The sequence below is a fragment of the Anas acuta genome, chromosome 4, assembly GCF_963932015.1.
Source record: "Anas acuta chromosome 4, bAnaAcu1.1, whole genome shotgun sequence".
Classification (NCBI taxonomy): domain Eukaryota; kingdom Metazoa; phylum Chordata; class Aves; order Anseriformes; family Anatidae; genus Anas; species Anas acuta.
Window position 1 is genome coordinate 6,073,755 of NC_088982.1, and position 23,924 is coordinate 6,097,678.

Consider the following 23,924-nt stretch of genomic DNA (forward strand, 5'->3'; position numbering starts at 1 on the left):
CGTAGGAAACAGCAGCGGGATGGATGTGCTCGACGTGCGGCGCTGTAGACACGGCCTTTCTCTCTCTCCTCTCTCTGTACCCTGTCCCACGCTCCTCGCGCTGTCGGTGGCACGGTCAGGGCGGTCTGACGGAGCCCTGCAGATTCAGAGCCCTCTTTTTGTTTGCAGAGCATCCCCTTCCTCGTGCTAACCCCGTCGGGCCGTGCATTTACAGTTCTCGTGTGTGTCCGCGTGGCTCTGGCTCTGTGGAAGGCAAAAACACTCGGCTGCTCACGATGCTACACGGACAGCGCGTTGATTTGTGGCTTTACCATTAAGGAAGTGGGCTTGGGGAAGCCACGGATTTCTCTTCCCTCCCCTTCCTCCTCAAGGCAGTGGTGGTGGAACAAATATTTTGGTATTCTGGCTGTTCAAAACGCCTCGTTAGGACTCGTTAGGGAAGGCCGAGCTGTGATGTTGATTCTCCTCCTGCAAGGATTCTCTTCCTTTGAGCCAACCATCGCGCTAAAGAGCCAGAACTTAGAGAGGACGAGGAAGAGAGGTGCGAGGTGAATGGTTTCATCGAGGCGCTGAAAGGGGAGCCTGAGCCAGGAGAGCTTTGTGTGGAGAATTTCCTTCTGGAGCAGGGGTTGGTGAGAGCCGCGGTGTGTTTGTGTCCATGTAGATGTGTAAAAGGAGGGGAAGACGTCCTAGGGTTTGTGTATTTGTGCTTGGTGTCTCTTGTAAGTGTTCCGCATGTGAAATTCACACATCCGTTAAGCGCGTGGCCCCTCGTGTTTGCTCTTGGCCCTAGACTAGCTGAAACCCTTCGCGTTACCCAGAACTGCCCTCACTGAGGAATCCCTGCGCAGCCTGCACCACGAGCAGGGCTACTTGGCTACTGCAGGGGCAGCCCAGGATGCCAACAGCCCTTTGGGAGGCAGCAGGCTCAGACAGAAAGCTGCAGTGGCCTTTGCTCTGCTGGATGCGCATCACGATCCCAGCTGTCCCTGCCTGAGGCAGCCCCAAACTTTCCCCCAGAGCTTCCCAGGTATGCGGGGATGAGAGAAATAGGCTGTGCGTGCACACAAATATTTTTCTGACCTGGCTGGGAAGTGGGAAAAGCAAGCAGGTGCTTCCTGAGTCTGCCACATTCAGCCCCATCGCCGGAGAATTTTATTTCCTTTACGTGTGCTAATTAATCGTGGCTTGCAATGGGTGAGAAGGAAGAAGTCCTCAGAAAGTAAATTGTAAAAACCCCAGAGTCCTAAATAGCACTTACAGAAGAGTCAGTCCTTATAACATAGTCAGCAAATGCTTTGAGGAGCTCAGCTTGTGTGTTTTATTTTTAAGCAGCTTTGGAGTTTGTTTGATTTATTTTGGCAAGCATTAAAAAGAAAGAAAAAAAAACTGCCTGCGGTGTTAGCAGAAATAAAATCCTGTTGCAAGCAAGCTACGTTTCCCTGCTATGCAATAGGCTGCCATAAGATAAAAAGCTGACAAGTTTGCACTCAATTATGCCAAAAAAACCAACAAACCATAGAGCTACAACAGCATCTGACAAATTCTGTTCTCAGACACGCTGCGCTAACATTGAATCTCACTGAAAATATTAATCGTGTCTAATCTGCTGTTTTATTGTAAACTTGACTGTTTAGATTCTCTTAAGTGCTGAGGTGAAATCGTTGACAAGGGAGTTGCCTTATATCTCTCAAAACATTCACTGTATAAAGGAGAAAAATAAACCTTTTCGTATGTCTGGCAAAAAAATAATAATAATGTATTAAATTATCAACTGAGCTGTATATTTGTGTATAGATAGACAAACGTGAATGCCTCACCATGTCCACGTAGTGCCCTAGTGTTCTGTCCACAGACCAGCCGTGTGCTTTTGGTTTCTCCTCCTCCCCACGCAGGCTGTTTACAGGTTTTACAGGTGTTGCCCCAGGTCTGTCCTTTCACCCTTTGGCTGTTTATTTGAAATAAATGCCAGCCATGAAGTCCTTCCTCCAGCTTTGCTTCGGAGCCTGATTCAGTGAGCGGCCTGCCTGCACTGCTGCTGACCCCTCGTGGCAAGGAGTTTGTAGGTGAGCAAATAAATGCAGGCCCTAGGAAAGGCAGCCTCTAGAGCTCCCAGCCTTCAGCCAGCACAAGGCTCAAGCGTAAAGTGCAGTATTTTAAGGAAAATTGGGGCTGAAGGGAAACCGCATCTGGTTCATGGTAAATGGGGCTGTGAATTACTTCACCAATTTACCATAAATTCACCTCAGCTCTGAGGACGTCAGGCTCAGGGCAGCCCAGTCCCATCCTCTGTGCCTGTTCTTGTCACAGCAGGCAGTGTCATCAGTGCAGTTTGTGTTTGCCAACTGCTGAATCAGGATCACAGCAGCCAGAGGGACTTCATTTTATCACTGTAACCACAGAACAATCCCCCGCCAATTAAATTGTGTAGGTGCAAACCCAGCACGGAAGGAAAATCAGGTTATTTACTGCTAGTGAGAGGGAGAAAGCTGCTGGAAATACAGCGCTCCTCAGCCTGGTGTAAACAACCTGCTGCCTCCGCCTGCACCCTGAACACCGTGTTCCCACCTAACGAAGCCCTTGCACTCGTGACAGAGCGCTCGTTAATCACAGTCCCCTTTCTGCTGGTTGTTTGGGGTACCTGTTCCGCATCTGGCATCGTACTTGAAGCAGAGAACGCGGTGTCAGGATTTGTGTTTATCCAAACTGAGTAGGGATCGTCGCCGTGCACTCGATGCGATTGCTTTGCTGCGAGCAGCAGAAGAGCCCTGTGCTGAAGCCTCCCGAGCGCGGCCGTCACGACTCCAGAGGCTGACGTTTCGCTGGTTTTGTCACACCGCTCGATACACATCTTGAGTAAAGTCTTAATCTTTTCTTTCAGGAAAACAACGACGATGACATCCTTAGTCTGTTCAATGTATCTGGCAGGCCAGAATCATTATTTGACTGCTGTATTATTTTTATCTCAATTCTGGCTGACTGTATATAGATGTACTCACTAAGTGCTGCATGTCCTTCGGAACTTTTCTGTATGATGAACTGGAAAAAAAAATACAGCTACTGAACACTCTGCGTAACCCGTGAGTTCTTTGAAACACCACAGCCTCGGGTAGGCAACCATCTCCCGCCATGCCAGTGGCGCTGGAGCTGACAAACGGGGAGTACCTAATTAATAAGGGGTTAATTATTAGGAAATGTTTTGAAGCTACTGCATTTCACATGCTTGCTAAGTTACCAGTGGTGGTCTTCCGTACACACAGGTGAGCAGAGATGTGCAGTATGTGAAAAACAAGGAAAAACTCAGAGCTGACTGCTTGCGGATGTAGATTAGGACCCAATGAAGCCATTCCACTACTCAAAAACCAACATAAAATACAAAATTCCAGTCCCACAGTGGAGTTCTGCCATGAAATTTGGCTAATATGTTTTTAATTGGTTAGCAAAACCACAAGTAACCACTTCCTATGCTAACATGGAGACATGGCAACAGTGTCTGTGGTACCCTAACGGGCAGCAACACCGCAACAAAATCCCACTCTTCTCTCCTTGGTAGCAAGCTACCAACAAGCAGGGACATCAAATACCCTGAGGTTAAACACATTTCTTTAAAAAAATAAGTATTTTGAGTTATCTGCTAGCTTTTATTTTAGACTGTATTTATCCACACACATCATACACACAACCAGAGGAAACAGATTTCAGAACACTTAGGTGACAAGCTTGGCTCTCACCCTCTGTAAGTAAAACACAAATCAATCCTCATTTTAGTCTTGAATATTCCTTTATTTTGGTCCCCGATACCCACAATTCTGACCATAAATAAACATGCATATGTTTATTTATAAAAGTAACATATTAGATTTATGATCTAAAATTCAGATACGGGGGCCATACCATGCAAGACACCACCTCTTTCCTAGAAAGATGCAAAAAATAACAAATCTCTACACACGAAGATTTGTGCGATCATGGTACTTCTGGTAGGGATCATCAACGTACCAGTTTCTTCTTTTCCAGAAAGAAGTGGTCATTTTATCGAGGAGCTTACACTGCGTTCTGGTGCACAGCACCATCTCTCTCAGACGCTTCTTCTGGGCAGCAGACTTCTTCCACAGTTTCTTCTTGTAGCCAGACTGTCAGAAGAAAACGCACAAAAAATTAAGTCTCCCTATGCACCCTTCCATGCTAGTTACTAATGGAAGGAAGACAGCCCGCTGTCTGTAAACACAAAGCTTGTCTGTCTTAAAAAAAATAAACTCTTACCTTTCTCCTCACCCAAAGGCCATTATGCAGCCGGAGAAACCGGTCGATGACAGCTTTCACGGTTTTCCTCTTTCCCTTCCGTAAACTATAGTAAGTGACGGTCCTCACGGGCTGCTGAAGTATGGTTGGAAGTAGAGGTGTGACTCTAAAGGAAAAAAGAGGAGGAAATAGAACAGGAATGAAACAACGCTTTCATTAAGCCACTCACTGGACTTTTCACATAATGAGAAATCAGAAGTGCTCTGACTTGAGGATTAACATAAATTCACGTCACATTACAACACAGCATTCAGCAAGCATACCTACCAATGCTAACTGCACTGCTGAGCTTCAATTGAAATAAATTAATCTTGCAAGTTATAGAACAACTTTTCCATTTACTCTAAGCATAGCTAAATATTTAAGAGCAAACATACTCAACTGTTATTAGCATTCAGAACTTTCTGAGTATTAATGGTCAGCAAGAGAAACAGTGATTATAACAAGGCTATTTGTAAAGACAAGTCTACACCTATAAAGTATACACCATTTTACATATGCTCGACTCAAGTGGAAGACTTGGGATTGTAATTAACTCCCGTTTGTTAGACCAAAAAGCAGTAAGTAGCTTCTTAGCCAAGAAAGAGGCCACCTGCTTCTTGCCTAAGGTGCCAAGGAGGGAATAAGCTTGGTGAAAACAACTGCCTGACAGGAAGGTGTGGGGAGCTGGGGGTCGGCCTCTGCTCACAGGTCACTGTGATGGGACTGGGGGAGTGGCCTGAAGTTGTGCCAGAGGAGGTTCAGGTTGGAAATGAGGAGACATTTCTGTCAGAAGGAGCAGTCAGGCGTTGGGACAGGTTGCCCAGGGAGGTGGTGGCGTCACCGTCCCTGGGGGTGTTCACGGAAAGGATGGGCCTGGTGCCTGGGGACATGGTTTGGTGGTGACAGTGGTGGTTGGGGGGTGGTTGGACCAGATGATCCTGGAGGTCTTTTCCAAGATTAATGATTCTATGGATTTCTGCTCCTCACCTGCTCCATCCTTCCCTTGCTTTACCAGTGAGCTCCGGCTGAGGGCAGGCAGCACAGAGCAATGCCTACCTGCCTCCTCACCCCCCCATCCCCCAAGAGGCTTCCCCCCACCCCAAAATCACCCCAGCACCGCGCAGACCGCCCCCTACCTGCCGAGGACGGAGGGGAAGCCCCCAGCGGGCAGGCTCCCGAGGGGCCCCAGCCCCTTCCCCAGCAGCGGCGGCGCCTCCCTCAGCCACCTGAATCCCCTGCCGGGCACACCTCGCCCCGCGCCGACGCCTCGGGCTGCCCGCGGGGCCCAGCTGCCGAGCGGCCGGAGGAGCCCTGCGGAGAAGCACAGCCCTCACAGGCGGCAGCCCTGAGGCGAGCCCCGAGCCGAGGCGCCGCCATTTCGAGGGCTCCGCGCTGCCCCCCCCACAACATGGCCGCCGCCCTCCCTCAGCCACCGACCCGCCAGAGCCCCGCGCAGCGCCGCCGCCATGTCCCGGCCGCCACAGGAGGAGGCGGAGCGGAGCCGGGGGAACGCCCCGGGAGCTCCACGTTGAGGGCGACGCTGACAGAACCGGGAGGAGCCGCGGCCCCGCTCCGCCTCACGCCGCGCTCCAAAATGGCGGCCGCCCTCCTCCTGCGCGCCTCAGCGCGCCCTCCGCTTCTGATTGGCCGAGCCGCCTGTCACTCACCCCGCCCTGTGGAGAAGGCCCGCCCCTTTCCCCGCGCATGCGCGCTGCCCGGGTCCCGGCGGTGAGGGGCGGAGGCGGGCGGTGCTGGCGGCGGAGGCGCACGCGGGGCGATGCTGCGGGCGTGGCGGCGGGCGGGCGGCGCGGTGGCCGCGCAGGTGAGCGGGAGGAGGGGGGGGGGAACGCGGCGAGGCGAGGCGGGGGAGCCCCGGGCCGTCCGCCGCGGGGCGTCCTCTGAGCGCCGCTCCGGCGGCTCGCAATGACTCCGCGCGCGCGGGCCGCCATTGGCTGCCGGGCCGCTGATGGACAGCCGCGGCAGCCAATGAGGCGGCGGGGTGGGCGGGAGCGCGGCTGGGGCGCACTACAACTCCCGGCGTGCAGCGCGCCGGGCTCTGCTTGGAGTTGAGCTGAGCCGCGCGCGCGGGGCATGCTGGGTTTTGTAGTCCGGCGCCTGTTTCCTATTGGGCGCCGCGGTGCATGCTGGGTGTTGTAGTCCTTCGGGCGCGGGGCCTGCGGCGGGCTCCTGAAGGGGGTCCCTGAGGGGGGCCGGGGCCGCGCTGAGGGGCGGCGGCCGAGAGCGGCGGGGCCCGGCCGGGCAGCACGGGGGGGAGGCGGCGGGGGCAGGGCCCGGGGGGAGTTGGGGAAGGGAGTGACCTTGGGCCGGGGCGCCGGGCTGCCGGGGGGGGTTGTGAGGGGTCTGAGGGGATCCTGAGGGGGTTTGGGGTCTGTGAGGGGATCATGAGAGGATCTGGGGGGTGTGGGGGGATCTTGAGGGGGTTTGGGGGCTCTGAGGGGGTTGTGAGGGGGTCATGAGAGGATTTGGGGGGTTGTGATGGGTCCGAGGGGGTTGTGAGAGAATTTAGGGGGGCTGTGAGGGGATTTGGGGAATGTGAGGGGTCTGAGGGCGTCGTGAGAGGGTTATGAGAGGATTTGGGGGGTTGTGTGGAGGTTTGAGGGGTCTGAGGGGTGCCCACAGTCGCTGCCGTCCCCCCCGCATGCAGTGACCGTGGGTACAAGGCAAGAGAAGGAGCAGGAGGGATGTCAGGTGAAAAATCCCCCCCCGTGTGCTCATTTTCTGGGCCTTTCCCCGTCCTCACGCTGCTCTCTCCATGTGGTAGTGTGGTACGAAGCCTTTTTAAAGCAGCCTCTCGCTTCTGGAAGACACAAGGGTTTGTAGACGAGGTTACTGCCTCTACAAACTCCCCAGCTTCTATTTTCAGGCTCAGCCTCATGGTAACACACAAATAAAAACACCAAACCCCCTTTATATTATATTCTACTCCATTCCAGCTCCGTTACTCTTCCTATCCACACGCTCCGTGGATAAAGTGTGACTCTTTACACCACCCCAGCAGCCGGCGTCTCCTCTGGCAGCTTTATAGGGCCTGGAGAGGTCTGCCCGGGTCATCCGATGCCAGCTGAGGTGAGGGCCTGGGGAAGGTTTGAGCCAGGAGCTGGGAAGACAGCAAGCAGGCTGTGACATCTGTTTGTCTCTTACATCTCTGTGCACGTGTTCAGCCTCTAAGAGTCCGGCCAGGATGACTGTGCGGCTCTGGGGAAGTGGGTATTGTGCTCTGGAGTTTGGAAGCCTGCCTTCAGTCCATGAGTTTGATGGAAAAACTGCAGACACGGAGATGCCAGGGCGTTCCCTGGAGCTTTTTTATCTGTAGCCTTGCAATTTCTTTCCTTACTTTAAAAAATGACTTCTTTTTCTTCATCCCTAGTCACGTTTCTTGCTTGCTTGACAAAGGAGGCTTAGTTTGAGCAGCAGAAGTGTGTTTGCAGGCAGGTGGGACCACCTGAGCGTTCACCTGGTGGGCAGGCTCTCTCAGCACACCGTTATATTGACGTGTACAGGCAGCTGCTGGTCCCCTGGGGTTTCTGCAGCTAAAACCTGTCCCTTTTGGTTGGCAAAAAAAAGGAACTGGATGTGAGAAACAAGTGTGTTACAGCGCTCCTTCTGCAAGAGATGCAGAATTGTGGCCTCTGGCCTGATCTGAGGTGTGTTAAGGAATTTCTCCCAAGGAGAGACCCACACTGGTGGGGTTATTTGCACCACTTGCACAATTGGGACTGAGCTGCTTGCAGTGCCCTGCTGCAGGGCCTGTGCTGCTTGCTCAGATCCATACCGAGGGGATTTTTTTATTGGTAATAAACACCTGCTAATGGTTCAGTGAGGAGATGAGAAACTCCTCCGAATTTTCCCAGTTAGGGCGATGTAATGGATTTAAGCAAGATTTTTACGGTGGCAAAAGGCAAGCAATGCAGCTTGAAAAAACTGCTGCTGTGTTTTTTGAAGGGAATAGTGTATTTTGGTGAGAGGGAAGGAAACCAGAGTGGGTTTCTGCTTATAAAATGCTGCTGAAGGCTCATTTCCAGGTGAGCTGCTCACGGTGCCGCAGACACAGAGTTTTGGAAGGGAGCGAAAGTTCAGCCTGCAAACCAACCCCGAACACATTGGTTTTGTCTCTTTGCTCTCTGCTGTAAATGAAAAGTTCAGCCAAGGCTTGTGAAGGACTCAGGGGTAAGAAATGCTGGTTTCCTCTCACTGTCCACGCCCTCCTGTTACTAATCAGAGAGTTTTGGCTGACTTTCTGGAAAAAAACAGGAGTTCAGCGTGCCTGCCTCTCCTCTGCGGTGTTGGATAAGGATGGGAGCTGACCCCCAAGACGTGTGCTCGTTATGTGCTGCCCTATGCAGACATAAATAAAGAAGGCTCTCTCCTTGGCTCAGGGCTTAGTGAAGCATCCCCTGATCCTTGTTTATGGATTTTGATTTTAATTTTTTAACTTTCTGGTGGCCCAAAGCACTGCAGCTGTGGGAAGCGATCCTTTTGGGACTCAGGCATGGATCTCCCCTGGGTCCTGTCTTCCTCTTGTAGCAATTCACGTGTGGAAAAAGAAAAATGGAGGGGGCAGTGCTTCTGCTTGTTCTCGGGATTAGAGTATCTTAACCAGCCTTTCTGGTAAACCTGCTTCTGGGGCTAAAACAGGAGATAAACATCTGGGGTCGTGTCATTTGTGTTAATTAGAATACAGTGGTTTATCACTCGCTCCTCATACGGTAACTTCATTTATATTATAATCTGATCCGATCCCTGTTTTGATCGAGGTGTGTTTGTAGTTTTTTTAGAGAAAGTCTTGGTGTGGGAGCTGGAGAAGAAATGGTTTGTGCCTTCAAAGCAAGGTGTAAGTGTTTAAGCAGCTCTGGTTCTCTGCTGTCACAGCTGAGCTGTGGTGAAGAGAACCCAGACCGATCCAGTTGTGCCACACGGACTGGAGGAAGGGAACATAAATAGTGCAAACAGAAGCAGAAATAACTTGGGATGTTTTTTTTTTGCTTGTTTTTCCGAAATAACTACTTACTTTTTACGATGCCCTCAAGCTGCTCTTGCGAGAAGTCTGTTGTTTGGGGGGAAAAACCCTGACATCGCCGCCTTCCCTTGGAGCCTGTGTGAGATGTGGCGGTGGAGCAGTCTGAGCTGAGACGCGAGCCCGGGTGAGGAGAGGCCTCGGGGTGCCCACTGACTCTTGTCTCCTCCTCTCCTTGCAGAGTTGCCGGTGTGGGAGAGCAGCGCTGCGCCCCTCACGAGTGAGCCGAGGATATGCGACCGCCTCGGGGGAGTCGGGGTGCGTAGGAGGGTTTTGGGGGGTGGGCTTGAGCCTTCTGTGCCCTCTGCTGAGGGTGAACCTGCTGCTAAAGTCCACATGAGAGCAAACTGGTGGTGGGGGTGGGATTTGTTTGGTTAGTAGCTTTTATTCTCCTTGTTCCTTGTGTTCCTTGCTTGATTGATTTGGATCTAAACAAATCCTACTGATTTGAGTGCTGGTCAGAAGGGAGGTTGGGGGTGGTCGCCTTGTACCAAGCTGGGATGTGATTTACGTCATTTTCACTCTTTCCTCCCCTCCAACAGCGTTTCTGTAGGCAAAATTATCGGTGCCAGTGTCTTGTTTGTGGGTGGAGGAGTAGGGGGAACCGTCCTGTACGCCAGCTATGACACACAGTTCCGGGAGAATGTAGAGAAAACCATCCCCTACTCCGACAAACTCTTCGAGATGGCTCTTGGTCCCGCACCTTACAGCGCACCGATGCCAAAGAAACCGGTGAGCGTTTCCCCCCAGCACGCTTCATTCCTGGAATTTAACTAATTTCACCGTGGCTGGAGGTTTAGTGTAGTTAGTGAGATTGTAGGATTAGAAAACTTCCGTTCTGAGCTGAACTTACTTTAAAGAGATCTGAGAACTTCTTGGATCAATAAAGCTTTGAATGGTGTGGAACTGTGTGTGAGTGTCACAGTCCGAAATCTTAGTGATGTGACCCTGCAAATGGAAAAGCTGATACTGCCCTCAGCACCGCACTGGAGGTGGAATCTGGAGGTTTCTCTGCTACTGCATCTGAAAGAAAACACTCCCTGCTTAAACAAGAATGCTGAAAGGCTCCTCTGGCTGTGGCTTTTTGGAGCTATCAGAAGCTTTTTGACCTTCGGGAAACCCAAAATATTTTGAATTTAAGAAAGCTGTCCTAAACAAATAGCACATCAGTTAACCAAAACTGCCTCTCTTCTGTTTTCAGCTGCAGGCACTTGTGGTAAGCTCCTGCTGCCTCCCAAGCACTGAGTAGCTCTTGAACAAAACAGACTGGTCAGACTAAAATCATCATCTGCCTAGTAAAGGCTCCAATTCAGATGTTTTTATCATTACCTTGTGGCTTTACGTGATAGATATTAAAGAATCAATACCATAAAGCCTTGCAATGATTTACACTTGAGTTAGTACTCATCTGTCCTAAAAACTAGCATCCAGGCCCTTTCGAAGAGCAGTCAGTGAGGTGGTGCAAATCTGATTTGTCCTGTCAAACCCACACCATGCCTGTAGCATCTTCGGCCACGACTCTGTGTTCTGTAAAGATTCCTTCTAAATTAAAAATTAGGGCAGGCAATTACATGGCCTTGCTACTGTTTTCATGCTGTAGTTTGAAGTTTAGGTTTATGATTCAGTTGTCTAGGCGTGGAAATGTTCTTCTGTGTTTTAATGGAACTGGTGACACGCAGGCTCCTTGAAAACTGGTGATATTTCTTCTTTTTGCTTTTCAAGATCCAGCAAGGTCCCCTGAAGATCTCATCTGTAGCAGAAGTAATGAAAGAATCTAAACAGCCCGTTACCAAATCCCCAATAAGTAAACCAGAAGCTGTTCCTCCTGCAGAGGAAAAAGAAGGTAACCTTACACAATGTCACGCAGAGGGAAACAAAGGAGCTCGTGTTCTCTTGTTCTGTACACCCCATAGCAGATTAATATAGTCTTTTGGAGTGGTTGAAGATGAGTATGTTAGAATTTCTTCAAAATAATACTATTTTCTTCTCAGCCGTAAGAATATTTGTCTAAAAAGGCTTAAACTATTTTTTGCTGAGTTTTTATGAAGTTTATTTACGCTAGAATATTTGGATTCTAATATAAATAATGACAGTCCTGTGTAGTTTCGGATGTGAGACTCACCAGGAAGAACACTTCGGGTGCTGGATTGGAGAGGATTTCTCTCTCCCTGTTAAGCAAATACAAGAAACTTCACTTAGGATAACTGCTGGGCTGCTTTTAAAGCAGGATCAAATGGAATTGGTTTAGAGAGGAGCAGTTGGCATCTTTGTTCCTTCATCTGCCACGTTGAGTGAAGTTCTGTGTGCATGTGTAATACTGAATGCTGTCTGTCCAGAATAAAGTAATGTGAATGTCCAACTAATGTTTTAACAGAGGAGAAAAAGTCTTTATCTCCCTGTACTCACGTTGAGCACGTGCATACTAACTGTTGGAGTTCTGTAACTGTACTTAACAGCAGGCACAGCTGCAGCACAGATCATCTCTGCAACAGGCGTGGCCGTGTCGGTGCCAGCTCCAGGGATACAGCCTGAAGAAGGTGAAAAAGAGCTTACAAACACAACAAAGAAAGCCCAAATTTTACATTTTAAGTGCATAACTTCTTATTTCTGTGTTGGTATTTGTGATTTGTGAAGGCACTATTCTTTGTGCCTTTTGCAGAAGCACTTGCATTGTGTTAGCAGGTTTTTAGCATACCGAGACAGTGGGATTGATAGCTGGGGCAGGGACAGGGATGGATGTAGGAGGAAAGCCTGCCTTTGTGTTGGGCTGGAACGTGCACAGTCCAGTTTGCCTCTGCTGCTTGTGGCTTTCTGACTGTGGTTGAGAAAAGCTTGTCTGTGCAGGGCTAAGTGAAGCAACTTCATTTACTGCTTAACTGAACAGGAAACACTAGTTTCTCTCTGGGCTATTTCAGATGAGAGTAAATTAATTTCTTTCCCTATTAACAAGCCATTTCATAAACTTACGCAAGCAAGAAGTGAATAAATCCTTCATTTAACATCAACATTATTAAAAGGTAACCCCATTTTTTTTTTTTAGATGCAGCCCAAGTCTGAGATCTGGGTTCTCTCTTCAGTTTACAGGCAGACTTAGAGAGAATTAGCTCGATGTTAATTCCCTGTTTTGGAGGGTAACAGCATTTTAAGCAGCCTTAGGCTAAGGCATTGAGTATAATCTTGACTCACTGTGGCCCTCTCCCTAACCTGCTTTACATTGGCTGAACTCTCCAAGCATGCCAAAGGGGAGATGAAAAAAACATGGAGAGAGATTTACTGAAACCTTAAACTTGGCTCCATTTTAATTCTTGCTTTGCCTTTGAATTTTGTGTATCTTTGTAACTAGACAACGTACAATGTACAGATGCATGTGAGGTATCCATGCTCCTGTCTTTAATTTTAAGAAGCTTTGTGCCAGTCCTTTGCAATTACAAGTATAAAAAAGCTTGAGGCAGTTTTGGCATAGCTTCATGCAGAAGTCAGATTTATAAAATGATACTAACTCTGCAAATCGATTTTTGAAAATAAAGTTACTTCCTTACAAGTAATCCAAATAGCAATTTGGACTCTCCAATGAAAGAGTTTTACTCTCTGCTTTTGTAGGTAAAGAACACGAAGTTTCCCATGCTATAAAGGAACGCTCACCAGAAGAAGTTGCGGCCCGCCTTGCCCAGCAAGACAAGGAGGAACAAGAGAAGATATCGGGTGAGTCCTTAACATCACTTCTCTTGTGCATGTTGTACGGGACAAAAGGATTGTTGGACTGTTGGCTTATGCAGCTGTCTTTAACCTGTGTTGTGCTGGTGAAGAATGCTCCAGCCACTCACAAATAACTGATGATCAGACAATAATGAAAAAAAAAATATGGGGCGGAACAAACCTCTGAGCTCTTTGGTCTGACCTTGAGGAGCTCGGGCAGTCTGCTCAGGGCCTTCTCCCCTGGGGCTTTGAAACTCTCCAAGGACAGAGAGAGATTGTCCCACCTCTCTGAACATCTCTGCCAGTACTGCTTATGGTGGAGACCTTGTTACATATAATTAATTTCTGTTGTTTCCACTTTAATTATTGCCTCTTACCCTTTTTCTAGGCACCTCTGAGAAGTCTGTTTCTATTATTTTCTGTAATCCCTCTATATTTTCCTCTCAGACTTCTCTTCTTCAGGCTAGAATAAGACCTCTCCAGTCCCCTCACCATCATTGTGGTTCTCCATTGTTGTCTCCCTGCTCAGAATCTCAGAAAGGGACGGAGTGTTCCACATGTGGTCTTGTAAATGCTGGGTAGAGGCAGACGGTTCCTTTGTTTGATCTGTCACGACCTGTTGTTTGATGCAGCCATGCTGATTTGGTTCCTGCTTGAATAATTAGTAGGTCATTTGGGCTTGTATCCCGATAGGAGTGGATGGTTGCCTCCATCACCTTCTGGGCTGGGAGGAGTAACTTTGTGGCTGGAATATATCTTCCTTGGGGAAGACAGGAATATTTACTTGTTTCCTCTTGATAACCACTGCAGAAAGTAGAGGGAAAACATCTTCTGGACTAAATGCACCCCTCTGCAAACGCATTATTAAGGTCTTCCACTGAATAGTCCTACTGCTCTAAGCGCAGTCTTAATTTTCTAAATTAGGAATATGTTCTGGTGGCATTTCTTCTTCCATAGGCTGCAGCGTAGTTTCCAAACTGACTCTTTTGGGTCACAGAAAACAATGTGAGGAGACATTTGAGGAGATATACAGGATGTAATGTGTCACTTTACTAATTAGAGTTTAATTCAGTTCATTATTATTTTTTTTCCAGCCCTTGCAGCAACATTAGAAGGAGCCCTGAGCTCTACAGCTCGTGTAACTCTCCAGGCGATTACGGCACAGGAATCTGCTGTGCAAGCAGTGAATGCCCACTTACAGATACTGAAGGAGGCAATGGACAATTCTGAGGTAAATTGGACAAAGGGGGACTTTGTATATTCTGCTCAGCAAAACTTGCCATCTCACAATTGAAGTCGGAAGCTTTTCATGCACTGGCTTAACGTTTATCACAGTTTTAATGAATCATTCCACTTCTGAAATGTGTAGTTTAATAATAAAATGCTTCTGAGTTTGACTTTTTTTCCCCTCCAACTCCATAATTCCACTTTTGCGAGTAGAAAAGTTCAAGTGATGCTGCTGGTCTTCACAGGTAATGCAGAGGGTATAACTGAATGGTTCATCCAATGAGCTGGGCCATACAGACAACTAAATTGAATTTTGTACTGAGTAAAACAAATGCCTTAAGAGTTTGTTCTTTAGCTTGATACTTAAATGCCCTGTATTATTTTAAAATTGCTTTTAAGTGTCAAACATACAGAGATTTGTCCCAGAATGTTGTGGCACCATACTGTGATCCTCACACATGCCTTGCTGTGCGTACAAATATCTGTTGCTCAGGTGGAACAAAATGTTAAGGATCAAACAAAACAACATAAAACATTGAAAGGAAGAAATTCTTAAAACTTCCAGCTACATTGTTGGTAAAACAAAAGCATGTTGGTCAGACTGAGTGAAATGAGTGTAGCAAGCTGTATCTGTACAGGCTGTTATTTCCTGGGTAACTTTATTGTAGTGATTGTGATAACCCTAACGAAAAATCTGTGCTCCTTAGGCTGCTGGGGAGAAAAAATCCGCTCAGTGGCGCACTCTGGAGGAAGCACTGAAAGATCGGAGGAGAGCAGTGGATGAAGCTGCTGATGCCCTTCTGAAAGCCAAGTATGTTCCTGGTTTTAAGACTCAGAGTGGTAAGGTGATGCCACCCATGAGGGCTGGCAGGCATTAGATGGGTTTGGGGACAGTTTGTAAGGCTAGATTTTTCTTAGATGTGTGGTTAGTGAAAAGTTGAATTCTGAAACAGCCTGCTCATAGTGTCAGGTTCTGAATAAATTGCGGTGGTGTGCACTGAGTCTGGTGTGCAGGCTCATCACCTAGTGACTGTAACAGCAAAAGTAAGCTGATGGACAAAAATGCCTCCAAGTTGTTTCTATAATGAGGGTAGAAATAAATTTGGAAGCTCTTCAATGCTTCTGAGGCTGAGGGGGCAATGGGAGGAAGAGGGGAACGTCCTTGAAGTCGCACAGTTGTTAAGCTACAAACTCCTCTTACCTGGAAGTTGCTGTGCTGACTGGGAATGGGTAGGAGGGGTAATTGGGGGTTGCAAAGAGTAAAACCAAGCTAGCCAAAACCCCAGATATGCTAAAAGATTATTGCTAACCAAAACTGCAGGTGCTCAAATGTTGTTGTTAGCTTTCAGACTGTCTCTCTACTGGATGCCTCCACTTCCAACGAGTTATTTATTTTAAAAAGCTTGTTGCTTGCTCCAGTGAGGTTATTAGAAATCTCTGTTGGTTTGAATGGATTTGGAAAAAGAAGGCTTGTTCCTTGACTTCCTAGAGGAAAATGGTTCTCAATTACCAACAAAAAAAATTATCTTTTACAGAGCTCTATAAATATATATAGAGAGAGCTCTGTAGAGCTCTTTTACAGAGCTCTACAAATTTTCTCCATCCTCATTTATCTCTACCAGTCACCAAGTCGTAATTTTACCATACGTAACTCTCATTTTATGTGGAATGGAGCCACTGACATCTCTAGGCTTCAGGCTGCAGAAGAAAATCTTTAATCTCAGCATTTTTGGTGTAGAGCCGGTAGATGGGAAATGTCATTGGAATTACCAGGTGGCTTTTTCTATAAATACAGATGGTGTCAAGTAAACTTTTCTCTGGGGTTATGTTGTAAGACCTGTACGTGTTATAATTAGCAGCTGCTTTTATTTTCAGAGAAGAGCTAGAGAAGACAAAAGGTGTAATTGAGAACGCCAAGAAGTCTCAGATCGCAGGAGCCAAATCTCACATTACTGCTGCAGAAGAAAATCTTCATCATATGATTGTCGACTTGGACAACGTGGTGAAAAAGGTAATGCGTCCACACACTGTTTTTAATCACCATTAGAATAACAACTACTTGGCAGCTTGTGCAGAATTCCCTTTCCAAAGTCCTCTGTAGTAGATTAAATACTTTTAGTTTGAGTTCTGGCTTTTTTTTTTTTTTTTTTTTTTTTTTTAAGCTATGGTCAGTCCTTGAACTGATTGTACTACCAGTATATAGTCCTGACAAAGACTTTGTGAGAAAAACCTGCTCTCTGTCCTGAAAATCTCCAGGCAGCTTGATTGGAGCCATGCTTTCTTTGGGCAACTTGTAGCTCTTCCTGTCTGATGTTGAATGGAATGTAAAAGATTCAGACAAAACAGTTAAATGTGTGGCATGATGTGGTGTGCCTTCCACACGGTGTTTTCATGTTCTGCTGGTGGCAGCTCCTCTTTGGCAGGGCACAAGAGACTTAGGAGTCACTGAGTGCTGCTTTTTAACCTTGAAAGGAAACTTTGGAAGCTCTGATAAAAGACACACCTCTGTAATCGCGGGGCTGGGGAGGAGTAGGAGCAATGTGTGCTAATGGCGTTGTGGGTAAATTACAGCTCAGAAGACAGGAAGAAAAGTAAAAGTGAAATTTGGCTCCCTTTGCAGGCCAGCTCCTGCACAGGGAGACAAATTCCAATTCCATTCCTCGGGTGTAATTTCAGTGGTGAATTTATCTTAATAGCAGGAGCATCAGGAATTAGTGAGAGGAGGGCAGCTCTCTTAGGACTGACTTGCTAGGAAAGGCAAGGTAACAAGTGTTCAGTAACGGAGGAAAAGAGCTGCACATCTTTAAAGATAAATTCAGCATTTAAGTTGCTGCTTTGATGCTGTCTAGGCTACAGGCTGACTGTGCTGTTACGGTGTGCATGTGAGAGGAAATGGATTTGTGTAGCTCAAGCAAATAATGACTGTACACAAGAGGTTTGATAGCACAGGCTGGTTTTTCTTTTCCCCAGGTGTGTTTGTTTTAGTTGGGCTGGGGGATAAAGATCTCTGCCACTAACTCAGGGCCCGGTCTTAAATTACGTGTCTCTGTTTTTGATATTAGCCTTGAAAAATAAACTAATTCATTTTGTTTGTTGCAGGTTCAGGCAGCACAGTCCGAGGCCAAGATAGTAGCTCAGTATCATGAGCTTGTGGCTACAGCTCGAGAGGAGTTTCAGCGAGAACTCGACAGCATCACTCCGGACGTCCAGCCCGGCTGGAAGGGGCTGAGTAAGTCTGGCACTGCGGCGGTGCTCCTGGCTGGTTGCCTTGACCTTGTAGTGCTTCTGTAGTCCTGCCTGCTGGACTGAGCGTTCAGAGTCCTTTTTTCCTCTGGTTTGGTTGAAAATGAGTTCACAGAAGGAGTAGGCTAAGGCATGTGTTAGTGCCTCGGTGCCTTCTGGCTCCCGCATGACACAGAGTGCTGATGTGGTGTGCTTTTTTCAAAGTTAGGTGGGGTGTGTTCTTGTTTTGTTTCATTTTTGTAATCCATACACAATATTTTATCAGTTATGCTATTGTGAGAAGGAAGGCAATACCTACACACAGTGAAGTCAGCACGGCCTGTCACGTGCTCTGCTTGATTTAAGAAACAGCCCCGGTCGCTCCAGATTTGGATCAAATATGTGTTCCTGTCTGGTCAAGTATTTCTCTGGTTGATTCTGTTATAAGTATTCTCATAGACTGCTATAGCAGAGGAGTGAAGAGCTCCCTGAATTTTTCTAGGTCATCACTGGAATGATAAACTAAAAGAGAGATTCACAGTTCTTTACATACCCTACATGTACATACCCCAGGAAGTTATTTCTAAGTGGAATTGACACAGGAACTAATCTCAAAGCTACTACTCCTACAGTTCTTTGCCTGGGATCTGACATCTCACACACCCATATTTTTGAGGTGCTTGGGTTTTTTTCAACTTGAGCTCTTTTCTGCTTTCCTTACAGTAGAAAAAAGAGAAATGTGATTTAAAAGTGTAGTTAGAATCTTCCTCTTCTTAGAGGGATAAATGTATTACGAGTTGTTGGAAGGCTTATGTACTGCAGTGTTTTAATGTACTAACAGATCTCACATGTTTATGGTCGCAGTGTTTAGAAGGATCATGTCTGAGTTACAGTACATTTTCCTCTAGTTGTAATATGGTTTGTTTGTAAAAATGATCTCTGGAAACGTCCTTTTGTTTTGTTTGGTTGTTTTTTAAAGTTGGGAAAACATTTTTAGATTAACGAGCTGTTTGCAGTTGCTGTGCTGGCTTACACGTGTAGTCTTTTGGGGTATTAGTTCTGAAGAAAAGTTGATTTTGGCACCCTAGAGGTGGAGCTGCCATTCCTAATTCAGGCTAAAGGGTGAATGAACATCCTGGTTTTGTGCTCACTGTGCTTTGGTGGGTGGAGAGGGAGCCTCCTGGTAGCTTCCAAGCATTCAGTGTCATACTGCTGTGACCCACTGAAGTACACGGGACTGAGTTTTTGGCAACTCTCCCTGCTGCTTGGGAATTTGGTTCTTCCCAACTGCTTCTAAGAACCTGGAAACATCAGACTAAAACTTTCAGTGTCCTTTGCACTTCTCTGCTCCCAGCTCATATTCCTTGCTTTGACTAAATGTAAAGGTTAACCTGGGGGTTCCCAAAGGTGGGTGTAGTGACTGGGATGTTTCAGGCTACATCTTGCTTGTAATGTGGAGAGACTTCTAGCATCAGCATGCTGTTCTTTTACATTCCTGAAGACTTGGACTAAACACTAAGATAGATACGAAGCTGTTTTCGATTTTTCTTTTGCATGACTGACTTGCAGTAGTGAACGTACATTAACTTTTCCAACCTCTCCTCTTTCTGTTTGCAGAGATAACTGATTTAGGTGAGTTCCTCTAACTTCTTATGGTCTTGTGAATGTCATCTCTTTTCTCTTTGTCCTTTTTAATGTGTGGTACACCACTGTAAATGACATGCAATACCAACAGAGGTGAAATGTTGCATTCCTAAAATATTCCATGACCGAGTTATGCTTTGGGATCCCTTCCACTCGTGTTGCATGTGCTGCTTGAACCACAATCTTTGTCTAACAGCGCTTGCTTGCCAGGGGAGTGGGATTGTTGGCTTCTGAAAACCAAGCTTGCTTTCTCATTGCAAATTTAAGCTGTTCAGTAGCTGCTGCTGAGATTCCAATGAGAAACAGAAACTTCGATCAGTTCTAATGAAGCTACGTGACAGGGTTTTTCCTCAGGTAGGTCCAGCTTGCAGTGCTCCTGGCTTGTGTGAGGTGCTGGCTGTGCCAGCTCCTGCTGATACTGCTAAAATGCCCAGGTACTTCGTGTGCTTGAAAAGCCACGTGGGGCACTCCGAGCTGGGTCACCAAAAATGATTGGTTGAATTTGAATTTAATCCTGATTGATTAACTCTTTGATTCTGAAGATTTTTATTTCTCTTTGGAAAGAAACCTAATGTAAAGCTCGAGTTCAGTAAAGCCCAGCTCTGTTTTAATAGCAGTAATTTCAGTGGCTGAGCTCCTTAGTGCTGCTGGTTTTCCTAGTAGAAAAATATCAAACTTCTTCACAGATCCACTTCTAGTTATGAGCACTTACCGCTCTTTGAATAGCCAAACCTGAAAGATACAAATTCAGATAACACAGCTGGTTGTGTACAGTTGGCCCAGAGGACTGTTAAAAAAGATCCTTGTTTTGGCTCTCACCGTGCCTTCAGATGTTCACAGGATCCCATTTCCGTGAGCTTGTACCCAGCTAGCCCTATCAGTCAGATGGGGGTTTTTACAGATCCTGCTGCTCTGTGTGCTGTTGGAGGGAAACACACAGTGATGTAAAGACCAAGAAAGGGACAGAGTTGTCAACAGTCCTCTCTAATTGTAATTACAGGAGCGTAAATCATAGGTGCGAATGATTTCAAAGAAATGAAGGTTGTTTCTCTCCTGCTTACATTTGGTTTGGTTCAGAAAGGAACATTGGCTGGGCATTAGCAGTAGTGAAGGGCTTGAAGTGCTCAGAAACCTCATTAAAACGTGCTCCCATTTCAAAAAAAACACGTGTGGAACCTTAGGTGGCCCTTTCTCACAGCCCTGCCTAACGCCCTGTGTTTTCTTCAGCCGGGCAGCTGTCGACGGACGACCTGAATTCTCTGATCGCACACGCCCACCGGCGCATTGACCAGCTGAACAAGGAGCTGGCCGAGCAGCGGGTGAGGGAACAGCAGCACATCGAGCTGGCCCTGGAGAAGCAGAAACTGGAAGACAAAAAGGCACTCGAGGCAGCTGTGGCCAAAGCGCTGGAGCATCACAAAAGTGAGATCGAGATCGAACAGGAGAAGAAGGTAAAGTGGCATAACCCATGTATTTCAATCTCCAGTGCAAAAAGAATGTAGAAGAGCTAAGGAATGTGCATGGGAGGGCAACCAGGGTGTTGTGGGCGATGAGAGACTTGAGATAGGAGTCCTCTGCTTGCGCTAAGGATGGAAAGATTTTAAACAAGATTTTCTAATTTAGAAGGGTGCTGTTGTACAGTAAACCAGGGAATTACTTTTGTTTTTCACATTACTCAGGATTTCACTACAGCCTATTATTTCTGACTGCTGTTGCTTTAAAACTGTCATGTTCATACCATCATCTTTGCATTTAGTGGAAGGGTGGAAATGGCACAATCCTTATTAAAAAAAAAAAAATTAAACATGAAAATGCTTCAGGTGCTTCTAATTAAACCTGCAGCATACATCTTGTGCTAGCTTGCACTCTCCACAGTGGATAAATACTTTTATAGATCAGGGAAAATGAAAGGGTATTACAACTTCATGCTGTAATGCTGTTAAACAACGTAATACAGGGAAAAGGGAAGGCATGTTTTGTTTAGAAGCTGATTTATAAATGTCAGTGCTTAGTTTGTCGTTTTACTGTATTTTTTGTGTAATGTTTTGATACCAGCATGTATACCAGGTATTGGCACTGGGGAGTGTGGGGTGGTTCTGCTCCAGGTGAGCCCTGATGGCTGATAATCAGTGTGTGATGGGCGGTTGAAAGGTGTGGTGTAATTCCAGCTGCTCGCTTGTGTGCAGGTTGAAGAAGTCAGAGAGGTGATGGAGAGCGAAATGAGGACCCAGCTGCGGCGGCAGGCTGCTGCCCACACCGACCACCTGAGAGACGTTCTTAAGATCCAGGAACAGGAGCTGAAGGTGGAGTTTGAGCAGGTAAGGGGGAGAGGCCTTGAGGAACGGGTTCAGTTTGGTTCAGTGCTGCTGTTGAAGCCTTGACAACCATGAACTCTGCAGGGTGAGTTGTGAATCATCTTCTAGAAGACTGAAAAGGGGGCTAGGGAGGGCAGCCTGCCTATGTTGTATAGGTGCATGAGTACTTGAACTCAGAGGTCTTATTCTGAGTTGTCCTAAAAGCTTCTACTTGAGGTGAGAATCTTGTGAGGATTAAAAATGCAGAAACTGTTAATTTCACCCTAATAAGGCTTCTTACTGGTATGATGTATTTACCATATGCATGGTCTCTAGCAATGAAAAAAACAACTATGGCAACATTTCTTAAAAAGCTGAATACAGTTCAGGAGCTGTTACTGGCCTGCTGATAAATGTTTCTATTTCAGAACTTATCAGAGAAGCTCAGCGAGCAAGAAATGCAATTCAGACGCCTTACTCAGGAACAGCTTGACAACTTCACCTTGGACATCAACACTGCCTACGCCAGGCTGAAGGGGATTGAGCAAGCAGTCGAGAGTGAGCATTGGCACTGAAATTGCATCTTGATAAGGAGCAGAGTCAAGTCCCCCAGGCCTGTTACCAAACCTGGTGTCCAAACACAGGATTAGATGCAGATTCTGTGTTTTGGGTTGTTACAGCTGAGTACCCAATGCCTGCCAGAGCTGGTTCTGCTGAAAGCTGCCCTAGGGCTCTGTGTGCAGGGGCTGCCTGACACTGGAGCATGGAACTGGCTTGCTGAGAGCACAAAGGGCAAGGGGAGGGCTGTTCCTGAGGGTTTAGAGGGATAGCTTTTGGTGCAAACACTTTCCTGTTACTTTTCCTGTGTGCGTGAGTCCCCTTGTTATTTTGCAGGCCACGCGGTAGCGGAAGAGGAGGCCAGGAAGGCCCACCAGCTGTGGCTTTCTGTGGAAGCGCTCAAATACTGCATGAGAACAGCTTCAGGGGACAGTCCCACAGAGCCCCTGGAGAGCGCCGTGAAGGCCATCAAGGCCAGCTGCTCCGACAACGCCTTCACAGAAGCCTTAACGGCAGCTCTGCCCCAGGAGTCCCTGACACGAGGGGTGTACAGCGAGGAGGCCCTCCGAGCGCGCTTCTACACCGTGCAGAAACTGGCCAAGAGAGTGGCTATGATCGATGAAACCAGGAACAGCTTGTACCAGTACTTCCTCTCTTACCTGCAGTCGCTCCTCCTGTTTCACCCCCAGCAAATGAAGCCGCCCGCCGAGCTCAGCCCCGACGACCTGGATACGTTCAAGTTACTGTCCTACGCTTCCTACTGCATCGAGCACGGAGACCTGGAGCTGGCAGCCAAGTTTGTCAACCAGCTGAAGGGAGAGTCCAGGAGAGTGGCGCATGACTGGCTGACCGAAGCTCGGATGACCCTGGAAACGAAACAGATCGTGGATATCCTGACTGCGTACGCCAGCGCTGTGGGGTTAGGGACAACTCAGGTGCAGTGAGCTAGGATGGGTGCTTCAGAGGCAGTCGGGCACTTGTTGGTGCTGCAGGGAAATCCACTGATCGCCTGAGGGGTGCAAACCAAGCAGCTGGCGGGGGCGTGAAATCCAAGCATGGGTACTGCCCTGTTTCTTTGCACTGTATTTAACTTCACCACCTGTTGTACTTGTATTGGGTTGAGTTATCGTAAAAACCAACTTCAGGAAGCTTCTCTACAATTTGTGTTAACAATTTTGTTTCCCCGTCTTACCAAGCCAGCTCGTGATCCAACCAAAATAATATTTGTAACCTCCTGATGATTTGCCACATTGTCAGCTGAATAAAACCAGACTTCAACCACCTCCCTCCTGCTCTTCAGTTTCCTGTTTAATATCAAATATACCACACAGCAGCCTTTTTGCATAACCTGTGGAAGGCAGAATTTACCCTCTGTACTTGTTCTGTTCTCAAGGACTAAGAATTCCCTGATGAAATCAATTCAGATTGGTACAGCTGTAAATAAAATATTTACAAGCACAGGTTTAAGCAGACAAAAAAAAAAAAAGTGTCAGAGCATGCATTATGATGTCCCCTTCCTGGCACAGGGCCTGTTCATCTTCTGAAGCAAATGCTGCCTTTGCCCAGCTTTGCTGCAAATCTTACTAGAACGTGAGCAGTACCTTACTTTGAGCCCTTAAGCTGGAGCTGTGCCTGCAGCAGCTGCTGTGTCCCAAGCTTGTTACTGGTTTATCCCTCAAGTGCCTCCCACAGCAGTGAGCTCTGACTTGCTCTGCAGCATCGGGCACACCAAGGTCAAAGGCAGGCAGCTGTTAACTCCTCCACTGCTAGGACAGGGTTTAGTAGTGAGGAGCTTCTTTGCAAGTTCATAAACTATCTCAAAAAACCTTCCATGATTCCTTTACGAGCTGAGAACGGGTGCAGCAACACTGCCATGAGGGCTGGCTAACTGTACGGCAGAGAACAGAACAGCAGGCATCTCTCTTTCCAGTCTCCTCAGCTTTTTTGCTCTATTCCATACAAAC

The 23,924-nt window shown here is 47.3% G+C and overlaps 3 protein-coding genes across 9 annotated transcripts in view; 2 read left to right on the forward strand and 1 right to left on the reverse strand.

Annotated features, from left to right (window-relative positions):
• Positions 1 to 3,072, forward strand: part of REEP1 (receptor accessory protein 1) — a 54,148-nt gene extending 51,076 nt beyond the window's left edge. For all 4 annotated transcript variants that reach the window (XM_068679630.1, XM_068679631.1, XM_068679633.1 and 1 more), the window contains one exon: positions 6 to 3,072. In XM_068679630.1, the coding sequence (XP_068535731.1) occupies positions 6 to 48 (43 nt within the window). In that variant the 3' untranslated portion in view covers positions 49 to 3,072. The remainder of the gene's footprint in view (positions 1 to 5) is intronic.
• Positions 3,073 to 3,762: 690 nt separating this feature from the next.
• MRPL35 (mitochondrial ribosomal protein L35) lies at positions 3,763 to 5,881 on the reverse strand. The gene is made up of 4 exons (XM_068679635.1): positions 5,722 to 5,881; positions 5,421 to 5,595; positions 4,264 to 4,408; positions 3,763 to 4,133 (listed from the first exon to the last, which is right to left on the reverse strand). Exons 1-4 carry the CDS (start codon positions 5,750 to 5,752, stop codon positions 3,945 to 3,947), a joined length of 540 nt encoding a protein of 179 aa, XP_068535736.1. The 5' UTR covers positions 5,753 to 5,881; the 3' UTR covers positions 3,763 to 3,944.
• A 65-nt stretch (positions 5,882 to 5,946) lies between these two features.
• Positions 5,947 to 23,243, forward strand: IMMT (inner membrane mitochondrial protein). 4 transcript variants are annotated; one of them, XM_068679615.1, is made up of 15 exons: positions 5,947 to 6,106; positions 9,501 to 9,577; positions 9,862 to 10,051; positions 11,042 to 11,162; positions 11,776 to 11,856; positions 12,920 to 13,021; positions 14,110 to 14,246; positions 14,950 to 15,053; positions 16,118 to 16,253; positions 17,342 to 17,471; positions 19,082 to 19,096; positions 20,336 to 20,559; positions 21,295 to 21,426; positions 21,831 to 21,960; positions 22,297 to 23,243. In XM_068679615.1, exons 1-15 carry the CDS (start codon positions 6,062 to 6,064, stop codon positions 22,902 to 22,904), a joined length of 2,232 nt encoding a protein of 743 aa, XP_068535716.1. In that variant the 5' UTR covers positions 5,947 to 6,061; the 3' UTR covers positions 22,905 to 23,243. The 4 variants fall into 4 exon arrangements, with proteins under 4 accessions (XP_068535716.1, XP_068535717.1, XP_068535718.1 ...); XM_068679616.1 differs by lacking the exon at positions 19,082 to 19,096; XM_068679617.1 differs by lacking the exon at positions 11,776 to 11,856.
• Positions 23,244 to 23,924: the final 681 nt, after the last annotated feature.